The following is a 16,846-nucleotide window of genomic DNA, read 5'->3' on the forward strand; positions in this document are numbered from 1 at the left end:
AAATAAATAAACAAACATTTTAAAACCTGAAAATGAATACAAATAATTGAAGTCGTATCGCTTTAGTTCTAAAACTTTTAAGTTGAAAAAGATAAGAAAGAAAAAAGAAAGAAAAGTTTCTTTGAAATTTGCCAGTAAATATAGCTAGTACTTATGGAGATTTTTTTCCCCTCATTTTCTTTAATTTTTTGATATTTCTTAATAAATATTTTAACGCAATTTTTGGCATTTCAAAAAAAAAAATACAGAAGGGGAACGAAAACAGAAGAATTTGTCAAAACTTTGAAAATTTAAGCACTTGAATTTTAGAACCGTAAGCACTAGAATTTTGGTATAGTTATCGATAGTTTTGAAAATCCGGCAGTCACAATTAAGTTCGCCAGATAAAGCCTTTTCGAACAAGGCAGGTGTTGATAAAGGAAAATTACCAATATCGTCATCTCTTTGTGCATATGCAGCTATTGAAAGAGAGGAATTGCCTGATAGCCAATTCTATTGTAAATTCACCATGGCGAACAGGCTATCTAATAGCTTCATCTATTATGCATGATTTCGAAAGGTCAGTTCATCTCATTTCCAAGCTCTATTTATGCAGTTTGGCAACTTATTTTAACAAGAACGTTATTCAAGAAACCGAGTGGAGTTCTTCAAGTTATGGAAACTATTCGCTTTTTAATCGTCATTGCTATCGCTTTGGGTAAGTTTTGAATAATTTTTTTCCTACTTCTCGAATGGTTAAAAACTTTCAAAAAAAAGGATGACAAACGATAATACAGAATTTTAAATTATAATATGTGATGCTTGAAAGTATGACTCGAAGATAAAAATTCATCAGTTCTCAAAACTAATCCACAATAAAAGTAATTAAAAAAATCGTGAAAGAAAAAACTGACAAAAATATAATATAACACGAAAGAGGGCTTCGATTTAAATCTAAGCATCTTTTCAGAAAATTTTTAATTTGACAAAATTTTGCAATATACCGAAGTCACGATCATATTACGTTTTCTTGACACGATTTTCTTTTTTTAGGAACTTCAGTAAAAGCAAGCGAAGTATGCCATGAAGACCAGGTAAGATAAACTAACTCTTCTTTGTTTCTTAGCACATTTGAAACAACGATCTTGACATTTCTCCTGAAACTTGAGGTTTAGAAGACGAAGCGGTTGCACAACTGTAACGTTTTTTAGAATCTGTCTACAGCCTTGAGACAGTTAGCACAATTCCGCTCGAAGTCGTCCACGTACTATTCAGATAAGTAAATTAGAAGGAAACTTGAACGCCGTGTAAAATGACTTGTGACGTTTGGACGTTATTCCTTCGTCTGAAACTTCAATATACTTGGTACATTTTTACACGGCGGAAAGGAAACAAGGAAGCAAGGAAACAATGAAGCAAGGAAGCAAGGAAGCAAGGAAGCAAGGAAGCAAGGAAGCAAGGAAGCAAGGAAGCAAGGAAGCAAGGAAGCAAGGAAGCAAGGAAACGATGAAGCAAGGAAACAAGGAAGCAAGGAAGCAAGGAAGCAAGGAAGCAAAGAAGTACGAAAAGGAGAAATCCTGATTAATATAAGCAGGAATCAGGGAAGACGGAAGCAAAAAAAGGACCAAAGCTAAGCAAGCAATGAACGAAGCAATCTGAAGGAACGAAGCAAGCAAGGAACGAAGCAAGCAAGGAACGAAGCAAGCAAGGAACGAAGCAAGCAAGGAACGAAGCAAGCAAGGAACGAAGCAAGCAAGGAACGAAGCAAGCAAGGAACGAAGCAAGCAATAAACTAAAAGGAAGCAAGCAAGGAAGAGAAAAATAAAGAAAAATAAGGAACAATCTAGGATGAAAGAAACTATATATGGGAGAGTTTTAAAACTATAGACAAAAAAACTAAGATAATAAGTTATATTATTTCGCTAGAATTGAATATCTTTTTTACGTTCAACCTTATCAAAGTTTATCTAGGACTTTGCATGAGTGTGTCAACCTTGTTTTCGCTAGGAATATTGACTCTCTTGTTTTCACTTTCAAAACGTATCAAGTTTATCAAACTTGTCTTACAGTTTAACAAGTTTACAGTGTCACGGGGTGGGAGAATTTCTCTTAATACTTTGTAATCACTTTTCACAAAGAAAATAATAAAAATAATAAAAATCCCTCTCAAAAATCTCGAGAAAATAATACATTTATGTAAAATAAAGGTTTCTTTGCTTTTAAAAGGAAAAGTTGTATCAGCTCTTTATGCACTGCCAAATTTTAACACAACTTAAGTCCGCATATGCTTTTCGAGCCGAACCTACTAGAAGTAACTTCCTCAAACTTCCTATTTGCTTGTTGTTATTAGCGGTTGCTTAATGAGTAGTATTGACGTGTTATGCATGACGTCAACATTTTTATTTGTATTAATCAACCAATGACAGCACTCTTTATATCCCGATGTTTTTTATTCATTATTTATTACAGGAAGGATGTAAACATTTGATAAGAAAGAGAAGAGAAATTGTGCAAGGTCCTTGCATTGCTGGTTCAAAAACACCACAACAGGTTTGGAAATATAAATTTTATTTTTTCAAAAAATTAATAAATGAATATAAATACTTACTTATATTAGCTTCTATCGCGCGTATAGTTAGGGTGCGTGCCTAATGCTAATTTAAAGTGCACCGAAACCCTGATACAATACTTTCAGTATTGATTCTACATACCGTAAATCCTCTATTTAGCCCCCCGGGGGGCTTATTTATTTCAGGCACATTTGAAGGGGGGCTTATTGGAGAGAGGGGGCTTAATTGAGAGGGGGGGGGGGGGCTTATTGATTTAGTCGAAACACAGTAAGCTTGTTTGAATTTTTGGTCTGTTATGAAGGTTTATACTTCCAATATGTTAATGACTGTAACATAACCCCAGGCTTCATTAATTTTTATTTATTTTACTTTCAATTATTAGCTTTACAACTAGAGCGAAGGCATTTAACCCGTGAAATAAAAATTAATAGTCAATTTGTAATAGTCAAATAGACACAAAAGAAAACAATGAAATTAGGGTCTACTAAAGTGTATTTATAGTCTAATATCTATTTCACGGGTTTAATGACTTCACTCTAGTACTATGTACTTATTGACTGAGTGGGAGAGCCTGACGGGAAAATATTTGGCTCGAGGTGATGCCGTACGGACCGAGCGCAGCGAGTTTCGTTCAAATGACCGAAAGCGGCGCGACCTAACTCAGTTAATAAGGATTTTATCATATGACCCTCACGAAAAGAAAAATAACAAAATAAAAGTAAGAAAGAAATAGTAAATAAAAGCTAAAAAAGAGAAAGCTGGTTTCGAGCAGGGCCGTACGGATTCGTCTGCTCGCAAGCCGTATGGCCCTGCTCACGCCATTTTCCTGAAGGTTTTTTCTGAGGGTTTTTAAAGAGCGCGCGCCCGGGCAGATAATAGTACGCCAAGCAGCTGGAACCGTCAGTCTAAGGCAGAGCGTGGCCGTCAAGCAATCGTTAGGTCTAATAGCGTGCATTGCAGCGCACGCTATCTTAAGCGCGGGTTTAAGCTTACTTATATTATGTACAGGGGTAATTAATATGATAACAATGAAAGATACGTCGTCCCCCCCCCCCCCCCCCCGTGCCCCCTGTGATCAAAACAATAAACGGAAAAAGCACGCGCGCAAGTTGATGACGCAAGGGGAGTAGGGTAAGGCGAAATATAAACTCCAGCAGGTTACTAAAAATAGCCCAACCGGGAATTTACATGGAGCCATTAAGAAGTTTCCCTCTCTTATTTATGCTCTCTTGTCATAACTTAATTAAATACTCATCCATCAATGAATCAAGACATATTTTACCATTCAACTAGTTACTTCCTGTAGAATCAGTACTGAAAGTATTGTCGAAGGGTTCATGTGCACTTTAAGTTTATTGCTAGGCTGCTACATCTCACAGAACGAATAATTTTGCTAGAATTATTGCATAATTTAGTGACCTGATCGCAGAAAAAAACACTAGATTTTGTCGCAGTTTTTTACAGAACTAAGAACTAAGTACCGATCAAAAAATGAGTCAGTCTTGTAAACCTTGCAGTTCCCTTAGAAGTAATACATTTTGTAAGCTGTATGTAGCTGTAGGGAGGTAGGGGGTTTAATCCCGTCTACGCTTGGATGATGCATGCATGGTTCACGATTCGGTCTGAGTCTGAAGATTTTGCATGGTAGCCTATAGCACAATGCATGCAGCCGCCGATATATTATTAAATTTTCCGGGGCGGTTTTTTTTTTTTCCAGGCCAGTGACGAACTGAAAGGATATGAAGGACAGTTTGCTGTCAACTCCTACAACGACACCAGCATGTCGAAAAAGCGCCAATTCCTGACTGCTGCAAAGAGCTTAATCCATACAGTTTGCAAGAATCTGACAGTTGGAACAGCTCCAGCACAAGCGGTCTCGAAACTTGCCGGGCTCCACGTGCAAAGAAAAGCATGCAACGAAACCGACAGTACGCTAAGTGACGTTCCTTGTGAAGGCTGCTCTGGGGTTGCAAAGTACAGAATTACAAAGAGTCTCTTAGAGAAAAACAGTCATTGGAACTGCTCGCAGGACAACGATATCTGCGATGGTGTATGCATCGGCTCAGTGCGCATGCCCAAAGATCTAATTTCCAACTATTCTACTGGCTGTAGATCTCACGTGATTCATGTTCAGACGTTCAACCCCAAAACTGCTCAGCTAGTTCAAGTGAGCAGTTCCGGAGAAGCCATGTTGGTCGAGATTGAGTTTGACGCAAACGGGTCGAAAACAGACAGCTCTGACTATAAGGTAAGAAGAAAGTAGCAGCTGTTGTTAAATGAATGGTCTTTGATAAAGCGGGCTAGCTTCATTTGTGATTGAAAAATCGAGAAAATCAAAGTATTTATTCAAAATTCACGAAACACTCCCTGTTTGCTCAGCTGGTTGGTCACCGGTGTTGTGCGGGAGCTAGCTCAAGCCACGGTTGGACTAATACTCAATGTCTTAAGGTTACCTGTCTAGAAAGTGCTGAGTTTCATCTAAGAAAATAGTTAGGCCTTTGCCGTGACTCAGATAACTACGTAAAATGGCGATCCCGTCTCATTCAGAGACGTTAAAAGGGGTGCTTACCATTTACCCGCAAAACCCGGAAATTTTGGTTGGAAAAAACAAATAGTGTGCATCATTCCGATGAAAAAGTTTCAGAAAAACTCTGTCTTCCGATTAAGGTAATCCACTTTCCCGCTCTGTTCGGTTATTTCGGTAGGGCTGTAACCTAGAGGGTTGTTCATGTATGTCGTGAAGAAAGCTACGCAAAGTAATGTATGAACAACAACACTTCTCATTTTTTTAAAATTCCATATCTCCAATTGACCTTATTTCTGGAGTTCGAATTCCAGTTAATTTGTTTATAGATAAAATAAAAATCCATCATCTTATTCTTTCAGTGTTCGGTGTGGCAACACGATGCTGGGCGTTGGGATGGATCATTCTGTAATTTGACCATTCTCCCGCAAAGTTCCAATAGTAAACCATACGTGGCGCAATGTAACTGCACTCGCCTTGGATCAGTTTGCGTAGCTTTCTCTACGACAGACATGAACTATCCTCTAGGTAATAGCCCTACGACGGTAGCACCCGGAGGCTCGAGCAGTACTACCGCACCTTCGGGAGGAAGTAGTGGAGGCAGTGGATCGACCACCGCATCCTCGGGAGGAAATAGTGGAGGCAGTGGATCCACCACCGCATCCTCGGGAGGAAGTAGCGGAGGCAGTGGATCGACCACCCCATCCTCGGGAGGAAGTAGTGGAGACAGTGGATCCACCACCGCATCCTCGGGAGGAAGCAGTGGAGGCCAAGGAACAACAACCGCAAGGAGTGCTGACACTTCAGGTAATTTAACTTCGAACTTCTTCATAGAATTAAAGTTTAACCTAGCTCCAAAACCCGACTTGAATAGTCGAATATGTCTAGCCTGCGTCACATCCGGAATTTTCTTCGTAAATACCGTCTATTTAAATTCCGGATGTGACGCAGGCTAAATATGTCCGGTCACAAAAATTAGTTATCGTCTTTATTCTCCAACAATTTCTTTTTACACCGCTGTACTGAGCCGTCCGTACCATACCACGCCATCGTCGTTCCCTTAGCAATTAACTCCATGTAATAAGTTTAATAATAAGAGTAATAAGTAAAATTTATCAGTTAACATGTGTAACATCACAATCGACATCCCTAACCACCACCAGAACTAGTCTCCCTCGCATCCGTTTTTAGTGTCGGTCGTCACGCAACGCTCCCTCAGTCCGTGGGGAGGAAGCGTTGCGTGACGACCGATACTAAAAACGGATGCGAGGGAGACTCCACCAGAACCAACACCACGTAAAAAAATTTCTAAGTGAAGCGCTGATACCTAATAGCGCAGCGCACTGATTCTAAAAATAGCTTAAAGATTCGGACAAGCATTGCATTTTATTTAACCGCTAAGAGGATTATACGAACCCATTTTATTATATTTACTTAAAGTTACAATAATAACCCATGTAAACTAAGATCAACTGCGATCGGCTGTGAAAATTATCTGCTGAAAGTAAACTTGTAAGTTTGTTTGTCCGAATTTCGCCTTTGTCTTCGTTTTTATGACGTCACGGTTGTGCTGCGCTATTGCATTAGCGGTGAACTTGTCAAGAAGTTGTCAAAATGTTGTGGAAGTGTTGACTCCACTGTACGGTGCGTAGCACAGGGATGATTAACCTAACCGTAGAATAAATCAAAAATCAACCTTACTATTTAGATTTGGGAATTTTGGCTGCTTTGATAATAATGTTTTTGACTTTTATATCATATTCTCCATTCTTGTAATAAACATTATCGTTTTGCATCTTAGGTGCAGTTTATGCGTCCTTGAAACTGGAAGGAGACTGCAACAATATAGTTGGCACCAAAAACGAGCAGCCCTTTCGCACAGCGGCCAAGGCAAAACTATTAGAGGCATTACGTGTACGACAAAGTCAAATCGTAGACCTTAAAGTCAAGTGCGGCAGCATCATCTTGACATTCTTCATCAATCAACTTGATCCGTCCACTGTCCAATACAATATAAGTAATATTGGGACAATTACAACTTCAAACTTTTATATTTCACTCCCTGATGGTACAACATTCAAGGCAATCCAAGCTCATGTGGGATATGCTTCCGGTAATGTCACCGTTTATGCGCCTCCACAGCCGACTATTCCTCCAACAACCGCTAAGCGGTACGAGCTAGTGTTTGATTATACTCCTATCATGGCTGCCATAGCGCTAGGCATCGCTTGTATCGTGTTGTGTGTGTGTTGTACTTGTATTATTCATTCGTGGTATTTGAGAAAGGAAAAATATACTGAGTACAACAGCATGACGATAAAAGAATACGAAGAAAAGATGAGAGCAAAGCAACAGAAGGGAATGGAAGGGAATGATATTCCAATGACAGGTAAGAAGTTAATCACCATTATCATCATCACCATCATCATTATTATCATCATCATCATCACTATCATCATCATCATTATCATTATCATCATCACTATCATCATCATCATTATCATTATCATCATCACCATCATCATCATCATCATTATCATCATCATTATCATTATTATCAACATCTTCATCATCATTATCATCATCATTATCATCATTATCAACATCTTCATCATCATTATCATCATCATCATCATCATTATTATCATCATCATCACTATCATCATCATCATTATCATCATCATCATCACCATTATCATCATCATCATTATCATCATCATTATCATCATTATCAACATCTTCATCATCATTATCATCATCATTATCATCATTATCAACATCTTCATCTTCATAATAATAACTATTTATGGGGTTACAAATAGTAAAACTTTTTTCCATTGTTATTTACTCCAAACTGAGCTGCATTCCAACGTGCTGCAAGGGGTCTATAGCACCCGCTGAATCCAGCGCACGTGACTACGCAATGTCATGGAAACGCCTTGATTGACGTCCAACAAATCTTTTGTCGCAACTATGCATGCATGATTCCGCGCATGCTATTGAGAACGACTGTTAGCCCTAATTTGTGTTCTTTAGCTGGCGCACACTTTTCTAGCCCAAACCTCCACTTCCCGATAGTGCTAATTTTCGAGAAGAAAATAATCCATAGTTCTGGCTTAGAAAACGAACCAATCACTTTGTTTAGACTATTTAGACTGTTTATTTATTCTCATACAACCATTTTACAAACTTAGATTATATAAAAACTTAGATTATAAATTTTAAATATAACATTATATTATATCTGTTTTTTTTTCCATTCAATTATTTAGTTTTAAATTATAAGATATTTTTGCTAATTTGTTGAACTTGTGGGACATAGCAACGGAACTAAAGAGGGTCGGGTCCATGAACACACAATGAACCTCAAAGTCGACGCGCGCCACCTCTGCTACACTACATTTTAAGAGGAAATTTTTTTTCCAATACAATGCAATAATGTCAAAAAGCGCCAAAAACTAGACTTTCGTATGAGTTTTGATCCCAATTTTCGTTTTGGGTTAAAACTCAAAACCTATTTTAAACAGTTAGAAACTGATGTACTATGATAAAATGCCTGTTTGAAGCGGTATTTTCAAATGTACAAAGATGTTTTGTTGCATTTGCGTTAGAATGTTGCTTTGTCAGGCTTTTTTATAGAAGATATATGGGAAATAACCAAATGAAGGCCTAAACATCATTTTCGAATAAAATTTTTGCTTTGGGTTAACACTTTGATTCCACCACTTCCATCCGTCATCTCCACTTCCAAACAATTAAACTTTCTGAATAACAAGATTTTAGCCTTGTAAAAAAGCCTTTCTTCAACAAAATAGTTTTTGGCGCTCTCTGCTTGGATACGAAAAGGATTCTCTCAACAACCTCCAGGATTCTACAAGCCATCAAAAAAGAGCTATTACCGGAAGTGACGTCTATTGATAGCAACCTATCCCCGTTGTAATCATTATCATCTCAGAATTACTGGTCGCTCGACCAATCACAGCGCGCGAAACTCTGTTTTCAAGTCAAAAGTTATGCTAAACTCGAATATCCATTTTATGTTTGTCGCAGATATGGAACCAGCAGCGCCAACAGCTCAACCCTTTCCCACGACAAACTTCGACATGACTAATGAAGAGATGCCAAAAATCAATGAGAGAAGTCTTACAAACTACGACTGGGCTCACACTTCGTATCTACCGGGCATGCTCGCCCGACCGACTGATACAGGGATGGAAGAAGCACCAAGGCTAATCCTAGACGAAGACTCGGACTCGGACTCGGAGGATGGGCAGGAGAACGAAGGATTCGAAAAGTCAACCCTCGACATTCCTCATTCGGCATCACATCTCAGCCTGGAAAAAGAAGGCATTGAAGAATCCAACGACGCTTTATCGCAGAAAAACTTCGAGTCTCCGCCTCTCTACGATAATGTCACTGACTCGCCTGAAAACATCCGAACCCCCGAGCAACAAGACATCTACGATAATGTCGACTGCGAGAATGAGGACGACAACTCCAATGGACCGCCACCATCGCCACCACCAAGGCCGACTGAGCCCGAGTATTCTACGATTGAGTAATGACTCTATTATTGATGGTGCACAAGCAATCGCAATAGTATATCGTGATTTTTTCCCCCTCGCTCAACAGCGTTACAGTACGACTACCATAACCGGGGTCACTTGAACAGCGAGAACCAATCAAATTCTAGAATAAAAACAATACATTCCAAAGTTGGGTAGTGGAACCAATCAGAAAGCAGCAGAAAACAATAGCCTTTCGACATATCTTTTTATTCCCACGATGATGGCTATATATTCACCATTTTCCATACATCGGTTCACTGGTCAAACACAAAGCGCTCAAGCCAGGCGCCAAGGTACTTTCAAAGGATTATGCAAATTTGAACCTTGCAACCTCGACTGAATGCTTTGTGTTTGACCAGTGAACCGATGTATGGAAAATGGTGAATCTAGTTGTTTACACGTAACACATGGTCAAATTACAATTCTCGTGCAGTCTCTAGGATTCTGATTGGCTCCACTACCCAAAGTTTGAATGTATTGTTTTCATTCTGCATTTTAATTGGTTCTCTTGTCTAATCTTGTCTAACTGGTGCAATTGGCCCCGGTTACAATAGTTACAGTGTAATCGCCTCAATAAGATGCACGGTAACCTCCTCGGCTCTGGAGCGCTCGAGCGTAATGTTGTCCCATTTCAGACCACGTGATTCCCTTGAGAATAATATTCTTTGTTTGAGTTGTATTCATATTCATGTGTCTTCTTATGTGCAACCGAGCGCAAACCTTAAACAAAGAAATGATACTCTAGGGAATGACACTGTGTCTGAAATGGGAAAACATTATGTAAGAGCCGAGGATTCCTTCACCATATTCCAATGGTCTCTTGGATTTTTCAAAGGACTGACACAATTCATCATTTTCCATACATTGGATAACTGGCCAAGCACGAAGCGGTTAAGCGAGGCGCCAAGATACTTTCAAAGGATTATTCAAATTTGAACTTTGCAACCTCGACTGAATGTTTTGTGTTTTGACCAGTGAACCGATGTTTGGAAAATGATGAATCTAAAATTAGGAACCAACCTTAACTGGTTCACACAAAAAAAGTATCATCATTACACTCAAGGTTTCCACAATGTTTATAGTAAACTTCGTGTTTTATAACGACTAGTGTTTCGTATTATAATATACTAATGTACTCAAAAGCCTGTGGTGACTTCACAGTCATTGAGATATTAGAAGTATAAAACTTTATAACTTATAGACGCAACATTCAAATCAAGAAATATTTTACCATTCAACTATGAATTCACTTAAAGTAGAATCAATAATAAAAGTATTTTATCGTGGTTTAGGTGCACTTTAATTGCCCTATTTCACTATGACGTCACATCAAAACAATCTATTGTTTAAACGCAAAGGATCATGGTCGTCGGACGGGGTCAAATCAACGCAATTGCATCGACAATTGTTCTAAAACCCGTATCAATCCACGAGAGACGTAGAATAGCCAGCAAACGATCAGAAAATTTTTTAGTACATATCAACACATATTATATCTGAAAACCAGGCCATTTTAGATTAAACTGTTTCGCTAGGAGCAAATTTTGTTGAATTTTCTTTTGGATTTGGCGATTCTATCCCCCACGTAAACAAGCAGTGAGACGTCATAGCGAAATAGGGCAATTACCACCAGCATGGCTGTAACAGCCAGTCTTATTCTCTTTCTACATAACGTTTAGTATTAATATTTAGTATGCAATGTTCAATATTTAATAAATAGTGCTCAAGTAAAGACAAATAATCTGAAATGGAAAAACATCGTATCCAAAAATAGAAGTTACAGTCAAACTAAGAAAACCGTGAGCACCTAAAATATGTCTGGAATGTTAAACATCGTGTTCTGACCAATCACATGCGAGAACGAATCATGGTTTTCTAAGTTTGACTGTAAAAATGTGTAATTTTCTTCAGTATTATTTCTTTGTTTAACGAGAACACTCTTGAAGTTAGTTTGATCAATATGGATATGACTCAAGAAAAGAATCCTATTCTTCGTTTGCAATAGACGTCATAGCCGCCATGTTGGAAGAATTGACAAAAAAATTTTCAATGAATTCTTTTGTTATATCTTTCAACATGGCGGACATCCCTTTTGTTATTGTGCTCTCTTGGGATTGATTGCAAACCAAGAATTCTGAAGTGACTGACACATGGTGTGAAATAGTAAAACATATACCTATTTCAAAAAAATGTTGTCAGAGCCAAAGTTTACTAGGCCATAGGCAATAACAAATAGATCATTACAAGATCCAAGAATAGCTGGAATATGACTCTTGTTTGTTATTATCATTTTGGTCAAGAATGTGGAGGTCTTGGTTTTAGCTGGTATTATTCTTGCTTAGTTATTTTTCCATAATCCCTTTCCATCTTGGAATTATAGTGCTAGTGCAGGTCTCGGCCCTTATAACCTCTTTTCAAAATAGGAGTACATGGCACCATAGTTAATGGAGGGGAAGATAATAGATAGTTAATAGAGGGGAATGGTTATGAAACCTATTGTTATAGGTCTTTGTTCACTTTTGATGTTGAACCGGTCTTGACCATGCACAATGTTTGATTTTTGCTCATCCAAAATTGCAAAATGATTAAACACAAACTTCGTCTAGTGGATTGTTGTAAGGAATATTCAAATATCTCTTATAAACCTTTAAGTATTTTGAACTACCAGCCAAAAGAAATGGATTTTGGTCTGTTCACTCAGCCATTGCCAACAATGGTAAAACAAAGAATTGTGCAGGGTCACGCTTGAAAAAAGTGAACAATGGCATATAACAATTTTAATTGTTAAAACCATTTAAGGTATATTATTGAGACAAAATCTTGTTAAAATTAAAACATAATAACTGCAATTGTTACACTACATGTTATTGTATATCATTTTAGTAATAAAACCAATGGAGTGCATACCATAAATCTGTGAAAAAGTTAACTAACAAAATCGTACAAATTGTTACAAAGTTTGGTAGGTCAATGGTCTGCTGAGGTTTACTGAACTTAATATCCCAAGCTCAATTTTTGTGTCAAATGAACTACAGAAAATGATCGTATACAGTGTATTCATTCTTGTCAAACTCATTAATAATTCATGAGGAAAACACAACATAAATCATGACCGTGAAGAGTGTTGTAAATCTGATACAAAATTGTGTTCATTTGCATAAACTTTAAGTTGGATTTTCTTTGCCAGATTCACTTTAATTTTAAAAATTTTAGGGAAACACAAAGGAAATAACCTAGATAAGCAATCTACAGTAAGAGTGGCCATGCTCGGCTACGCCTCCAGTTTGCATATCTGATACAACACGGCCACTCATACTGTATATATTACATGAACTATATATTCATTTGGAATAAAAAAATATCTTGATTTAAACTTTCTTGTTTTTACATATTGATCCTTTGTGGGTCTGGGATGAGTTTGCGGCTAATCTTTTCAGCAGTTACAAGCTACAGTTATTTTTGTTTCTCTCTTCTATAATAATTATTATACATACATACATACGTACATCTTTATTAAAGTGTCTAATCGTAATGCTTTCCATAAGCAACAGTCTCAAAGCGAGGCAGCCTAAAATAAAGAAAAGTGGTACTGAACGAAAACTCATCCCTGACCCAAAGGGTATTAATACATAAGCACATTAGTTTTCAAAACTTTATTCTAAAAAAAATATTAGCTATATTAAAATGTACCATTTAATTGAGATTGGTATAGCCTTGAAGAATTTTACTTTGTTCATTCCATCCATTCATCCCCTCACCATGGCCCCTTCTCCCTCCCTTTCTCTCTTTAGATCTTAAAAACAATGGCCGGGCATTGTCCAATGTCCGGCCCGAAGTGGGACTTGTATGGTCAAATATTTGCCTTGCTGGTCATTTTGACCAGTAACATTTAGCCAGACATGAAGTAGGACTAATGTAAAACTTATTTTGCTTGTGATCATGACCGGTGACTGATTAACCATTATATTAAGCCCCTGCTTTCTTCCTTTTACAGTGGTCTGCCACTTCTACCTTCATTAGGGATGAGGGCAAATCAATTGTCATCTCACGGTAACTGATTTAGGGGGGAGGGGTGGTGTTACCCGGTACCCACCACCTCTGGAAGTGAAGTCTTAGATTTTGTCACCAAATATCTCCAAAACTAAAAGCCAAATCAGACATGAATGGACTGTCTGTCTGCATGTATGCTAAATAACATATTTGTGTATAGCAATTGCCACTACAGACTCCCAGTATTGAGCAATTGAACAGGTCTCTGAGGAGGGAGGGGGTATTACTGTACCTGCCACCTTAACTCATAAAATCAGGTCCCTATTTTGGACCATTGTTTTGACCTCACCCCTTAGATTATTCATATTTTTTAATCCCAATGTTATTAGCTTACTTGTGCGCTCTGTCAAAATCATCTTGTACTTCCTTTATTAACCCCTTCTTACACATAACATCTAGTGCTACGCTTGCTAAAACCTTACACTGAATCAGAGTCATTCTGTGTGCCTCCTTTCTTCCAGAGGCAGCTGTAAATGCTTCCGTGTGATTGGGCTCGGCAGTGTCAATATCAAAGTAAGGATGTATAGATGGTTTGACATGGGATACATTACCCATGTCAGTTGAGCCAACAGCAGCCTTCTCCTGTTCACTTCTGGGTGGAAACGTGAGCCCAAACTGTTCTGCATTTTCTTGGTAAAGTTTCCCTAAGATTTCATTGGTTGTCACATTTGAATATGACAGCTCACTCCATACCATATTAACTGAACATCCTAAGAAGAAGAAAGAAGCAAGATATAATACCATAATAAACTTTGTAGGCAAAACAAATATATTATACATGCTAGTGGAGTTAAACAAGCATTGCATTTAAGAAATATAGACCCATTCAGTTTGAATTAAATGTTTTCCCACATGACAATTCCCTTTTTTTTCATATTCAATTCATATTTTTTATAAGCAATACACCCATTCGGTTTAATTTGCTCTATTTCAGACCACATAATGAACACTTAAGCAAAGTATCAAACTTAAACCTCTTATTATGCTCATATTATTGGAATGAAGACGTTTGGAGTTTTGGATCTTTTTTCATGATCTAGATGCATACCCACTTCCTGCACAAAATCAAACATTCAACAAGAATTTTTAAATCTTACCTGTTGCTTTAGCTGCAGCCTCAAAACAAAGTTGAACCTTATCACGTAAAATATCCATCTCACTCTCGGTTGGAGTTCGAATATAATATAACAATGAAGTTTTATCTGGAATGATATTGGGTTTCACTCCACCATTAGTAAGAATGCCATGTACTCTCCAGGTTGGTTTCATCTGTTGCCTCATGACACTCACACTATTGTATGCCATAATAGCAGCATCTAATGCATTAATGCCTTCCCAGGGAAATGCTGCTGCATGAGCAGCATACCCGTTATATGTTACTGTCACCTCTCTGCGAGCAAGACAAGTGGGGTATATGCAGTTGAATGGTTTTGGATGGACCATCATACAAATGTCAAGGTCGTCAAAGCAACCATTGTTAATCATGATGATTTTGCCTCCACCTCCTTCTTCGGCTGGTGTTCCTTGGACCACCACTCTACCAAGTTCTATACCTGCTGCCTCTAGAGCAGCCTTCAGACCTAAAGATAGAAGTTCAATCTTTCATTAATTATGATAATGATGACTACAATGAGAAGATCGATGATGATGATGATCAATAATACTGATAATGATGATAATGACCATGTCAAAAACATGATGTCATCAAAATGGTGATGACAATCAAAATGATGTTATGATAATGATGACGGTCAATGATCATGGTGATCTGTAATGATGGGGATTTTTGATGGTTATGTTGATGATTGATGATGATGATCAATGATGATGCGCATGGTGATGTTAGTGATCTGTGTTGATGGTAATCCATGATAATGGTGATCCATAATGATGATAATGATGATGATTGACAAAGATGATGATAATGATGATCAATGATGACTTGCATGATGATGATGGCGATCGGTGAAGATGGTAATGTCCATGATTGATTATTGATGATTGAAGAGTATGATAACAAATAATGGTGATCGGTGGTGATGACAATGTCAATGATTGATGACGATGTGATGATGATGATCAACGATGAAGTTAAATTTGGTGAATGTACCTGAATGAAATTTAGGCAAACTTAAAACCAAAACTGCTGGCCAGGGGTTTCATGCACATACGCCCTCAGCCACCTGTTGCATGCTGGGGGTTCCCACATGTAGTCATTCTTGCAGATTGTGGCCCTTTACTCTTGTTGCGTGCAATACGCTTGTTGAACACTACTCTATTTAACATTTCCGGTCATTGATTACGAAAAATAGTTCCAAGTCAAGGTTGGAGTTTCTGTGCATAGCAAAACTATAGTTTATCATGTGCTACATGGTCACTGAATGGAACAGTAAAATAAAGTAAATGTATTATTAAACACGAAAGAAAGCTTAATTCGTAAATAAGTTCTAATCAACTCTATTAGTCCACAAAGTATTTTTCTCTATACAGAGCCTTTGTTTGGGCTGCATGTGTGGTCACGTATGAGCAGTGAAAACATTGATATCTCACCTATAGCAGCACCAACCCCAGCTTCTGAGATCAGGTTATGACCACAAGCATGGCCTATGCCGGGCAACGCATCGTACTCGCACAAAATACCCACAGATAACTTGTGTGACTTGCCGCTAACAGCACGAAAGGCGGTGTCTAGTCCACCAAACCCTCGACTCACTTCAAACCCTGCCTTCTCAAGGAAGTCAGTCAACGCGCTGTGAGCAAACTTCTCTTCAAATCCCAGCTCAGGTGTCTTCCAAATCTTTTGATTGAGGTCGAACAGTTCTTTTTCGATGTTGTCGATCGCTTTTGAAGCTATTTCCTTCAAAGTCTGAAGACCTCTTTCGTCCATTTTGTTTTGTTCTGATGGCCGCCGGTGTGGACTGGGCACTAAGAACATTGCTCACGCTCTCCGCAGCCGGGATCCCTGTGGTCATTCGCCAGTTCATCCCAGCCGCTATATCCCGGCCCCTACTCCATGGAAGACCGTTATCCACTGTGAAATATCTGTTATTTAATAATTCTTCGCAGACTTTGGGGGACTTCATAATCAACGTTCGAGCAGTGATTATCGTCTCAGAATCACTGGTCGCTCGACTGATCACAGCGCGAGAAACTCT

General features: G+C 38.3%; 2 protein-coding genes across 2 annotated transcripts; one reads left to right on the forward strand and one right to left on the reverse strand.

Annotated features, from left to right (window-relative positions):
- Positions 1-586: 586 nt before the first annotated feature.
- LOC116301862 (uncharacterized) lies at positions 587-12,490 on the forward strand. Its single transcript, XM_031711025.2, has 7 exons — positions 587-697; positions 1,033-1,073; positions 2,449-2,529; positions 4,267-4,797; positions 5,436-5,880; positions 6,875-7,462; positions 9,124-12,490. Exons 1-7 carry the CDS (start codon positions 655-657, stop codon positions 9,633-9,635), a joined length of 2,241 nt encoding a protein of 746 aa, XP_031566885.2. The 5' UTR covers positions 587-654; the 3' UTR covers positions 9,636-12,490.
- LOC116301875 (xaa-Arg dipeptidase) lies at positions 12,489-16,586 on the reverse strand. Its single transcript, XM_031711039.2, has 3 exons — positions 16,242-16,586; positions 14,789-15,271; positions 12,489-14,401 (listed from the first exon to the last, which is right to left on the reverse strand). Exons 1-3 carry the CDS (start codon positions 16,576-16,578, stop codon positions 14,022-14,024), a joined length of 1,200 nt encoding a protein of 399 aa, XP_031566899.1. The 5' UTR covers positions 16,579-16,586; the 3' UTR covers positions 12,489-14,021.
- Positions 16,587-16,846: the final 260 nt, after the last annotated feature.

Source organism: Actinia tenebrosa, unplaced genomic scaffold (genome assembly GCF_029948245.1).
Source record: "Actinia tenebrosa isolate PJP-AT-01 unplaced genomic scaffold, QUT_ActTen_1.0 PGA_scaffold2__45_contigs__length_23673736, whole genome shotgun sequence".
Classification (NCBI taxonomy): domain Eukaryota; kingdom Metazoa; phylum Cnidaria; class Anthozoa; order Actiniaria; family Actiniidae; genus Actinia; species Actinia tenebrosa.

What these genes read in the sequence shown, in the direction of transcription:
- LOC116301862 (XM_031711025.2), top strand. Translation starts at nt 655, where the DNA reads ATGGAAACTATTCGCTTTTTAATCGTCATTGCTATCGCTTTGG. An exon ending in AAGTATGCCATGAAGACCAG is followed by an intron (nt 1,074 to 2,448) that starts GTAAGATAAACT and finishes TATTTATTACAG; the next exon opens with GAAGGATGTAAACATTTGAT. An exon ending in AAGGAGTGCTGACACTTCAG is followed by an intron (nt 5,881 to 6,874) that starts GTAATTTAACTT and finishes TTTGCATCTTAG; the next exon opens with GTGCAGTTTATGCGTCCTTG.
- LOC116301875 (XM_031711039.2), bottom strand. Translation starts at nt 16,578, where the DNA reads ATGGACGAAAGAGGTCTTCAGACTTTGAAGGAAATAGCTTCAAAAGCG. An exon ending in TGGGGTTGGTGCTGCTATAG is followed by an intron (nt 15,272 to 16,241) that starts GTGAGATATCAA and finishes TTCTATCTTTAG; the next exon opens with GTCTGAAGGCTGCTCTAGAG. An exon ending in GGCTGCAGCTAAAGCAACAG is followed by an intron (nt 14,402 to 14,788) that starts GTAAGATTTAAA and finishes TCTTCTTCTTAG; the next exon opens with GATGTTCAGTTAATATGGTA.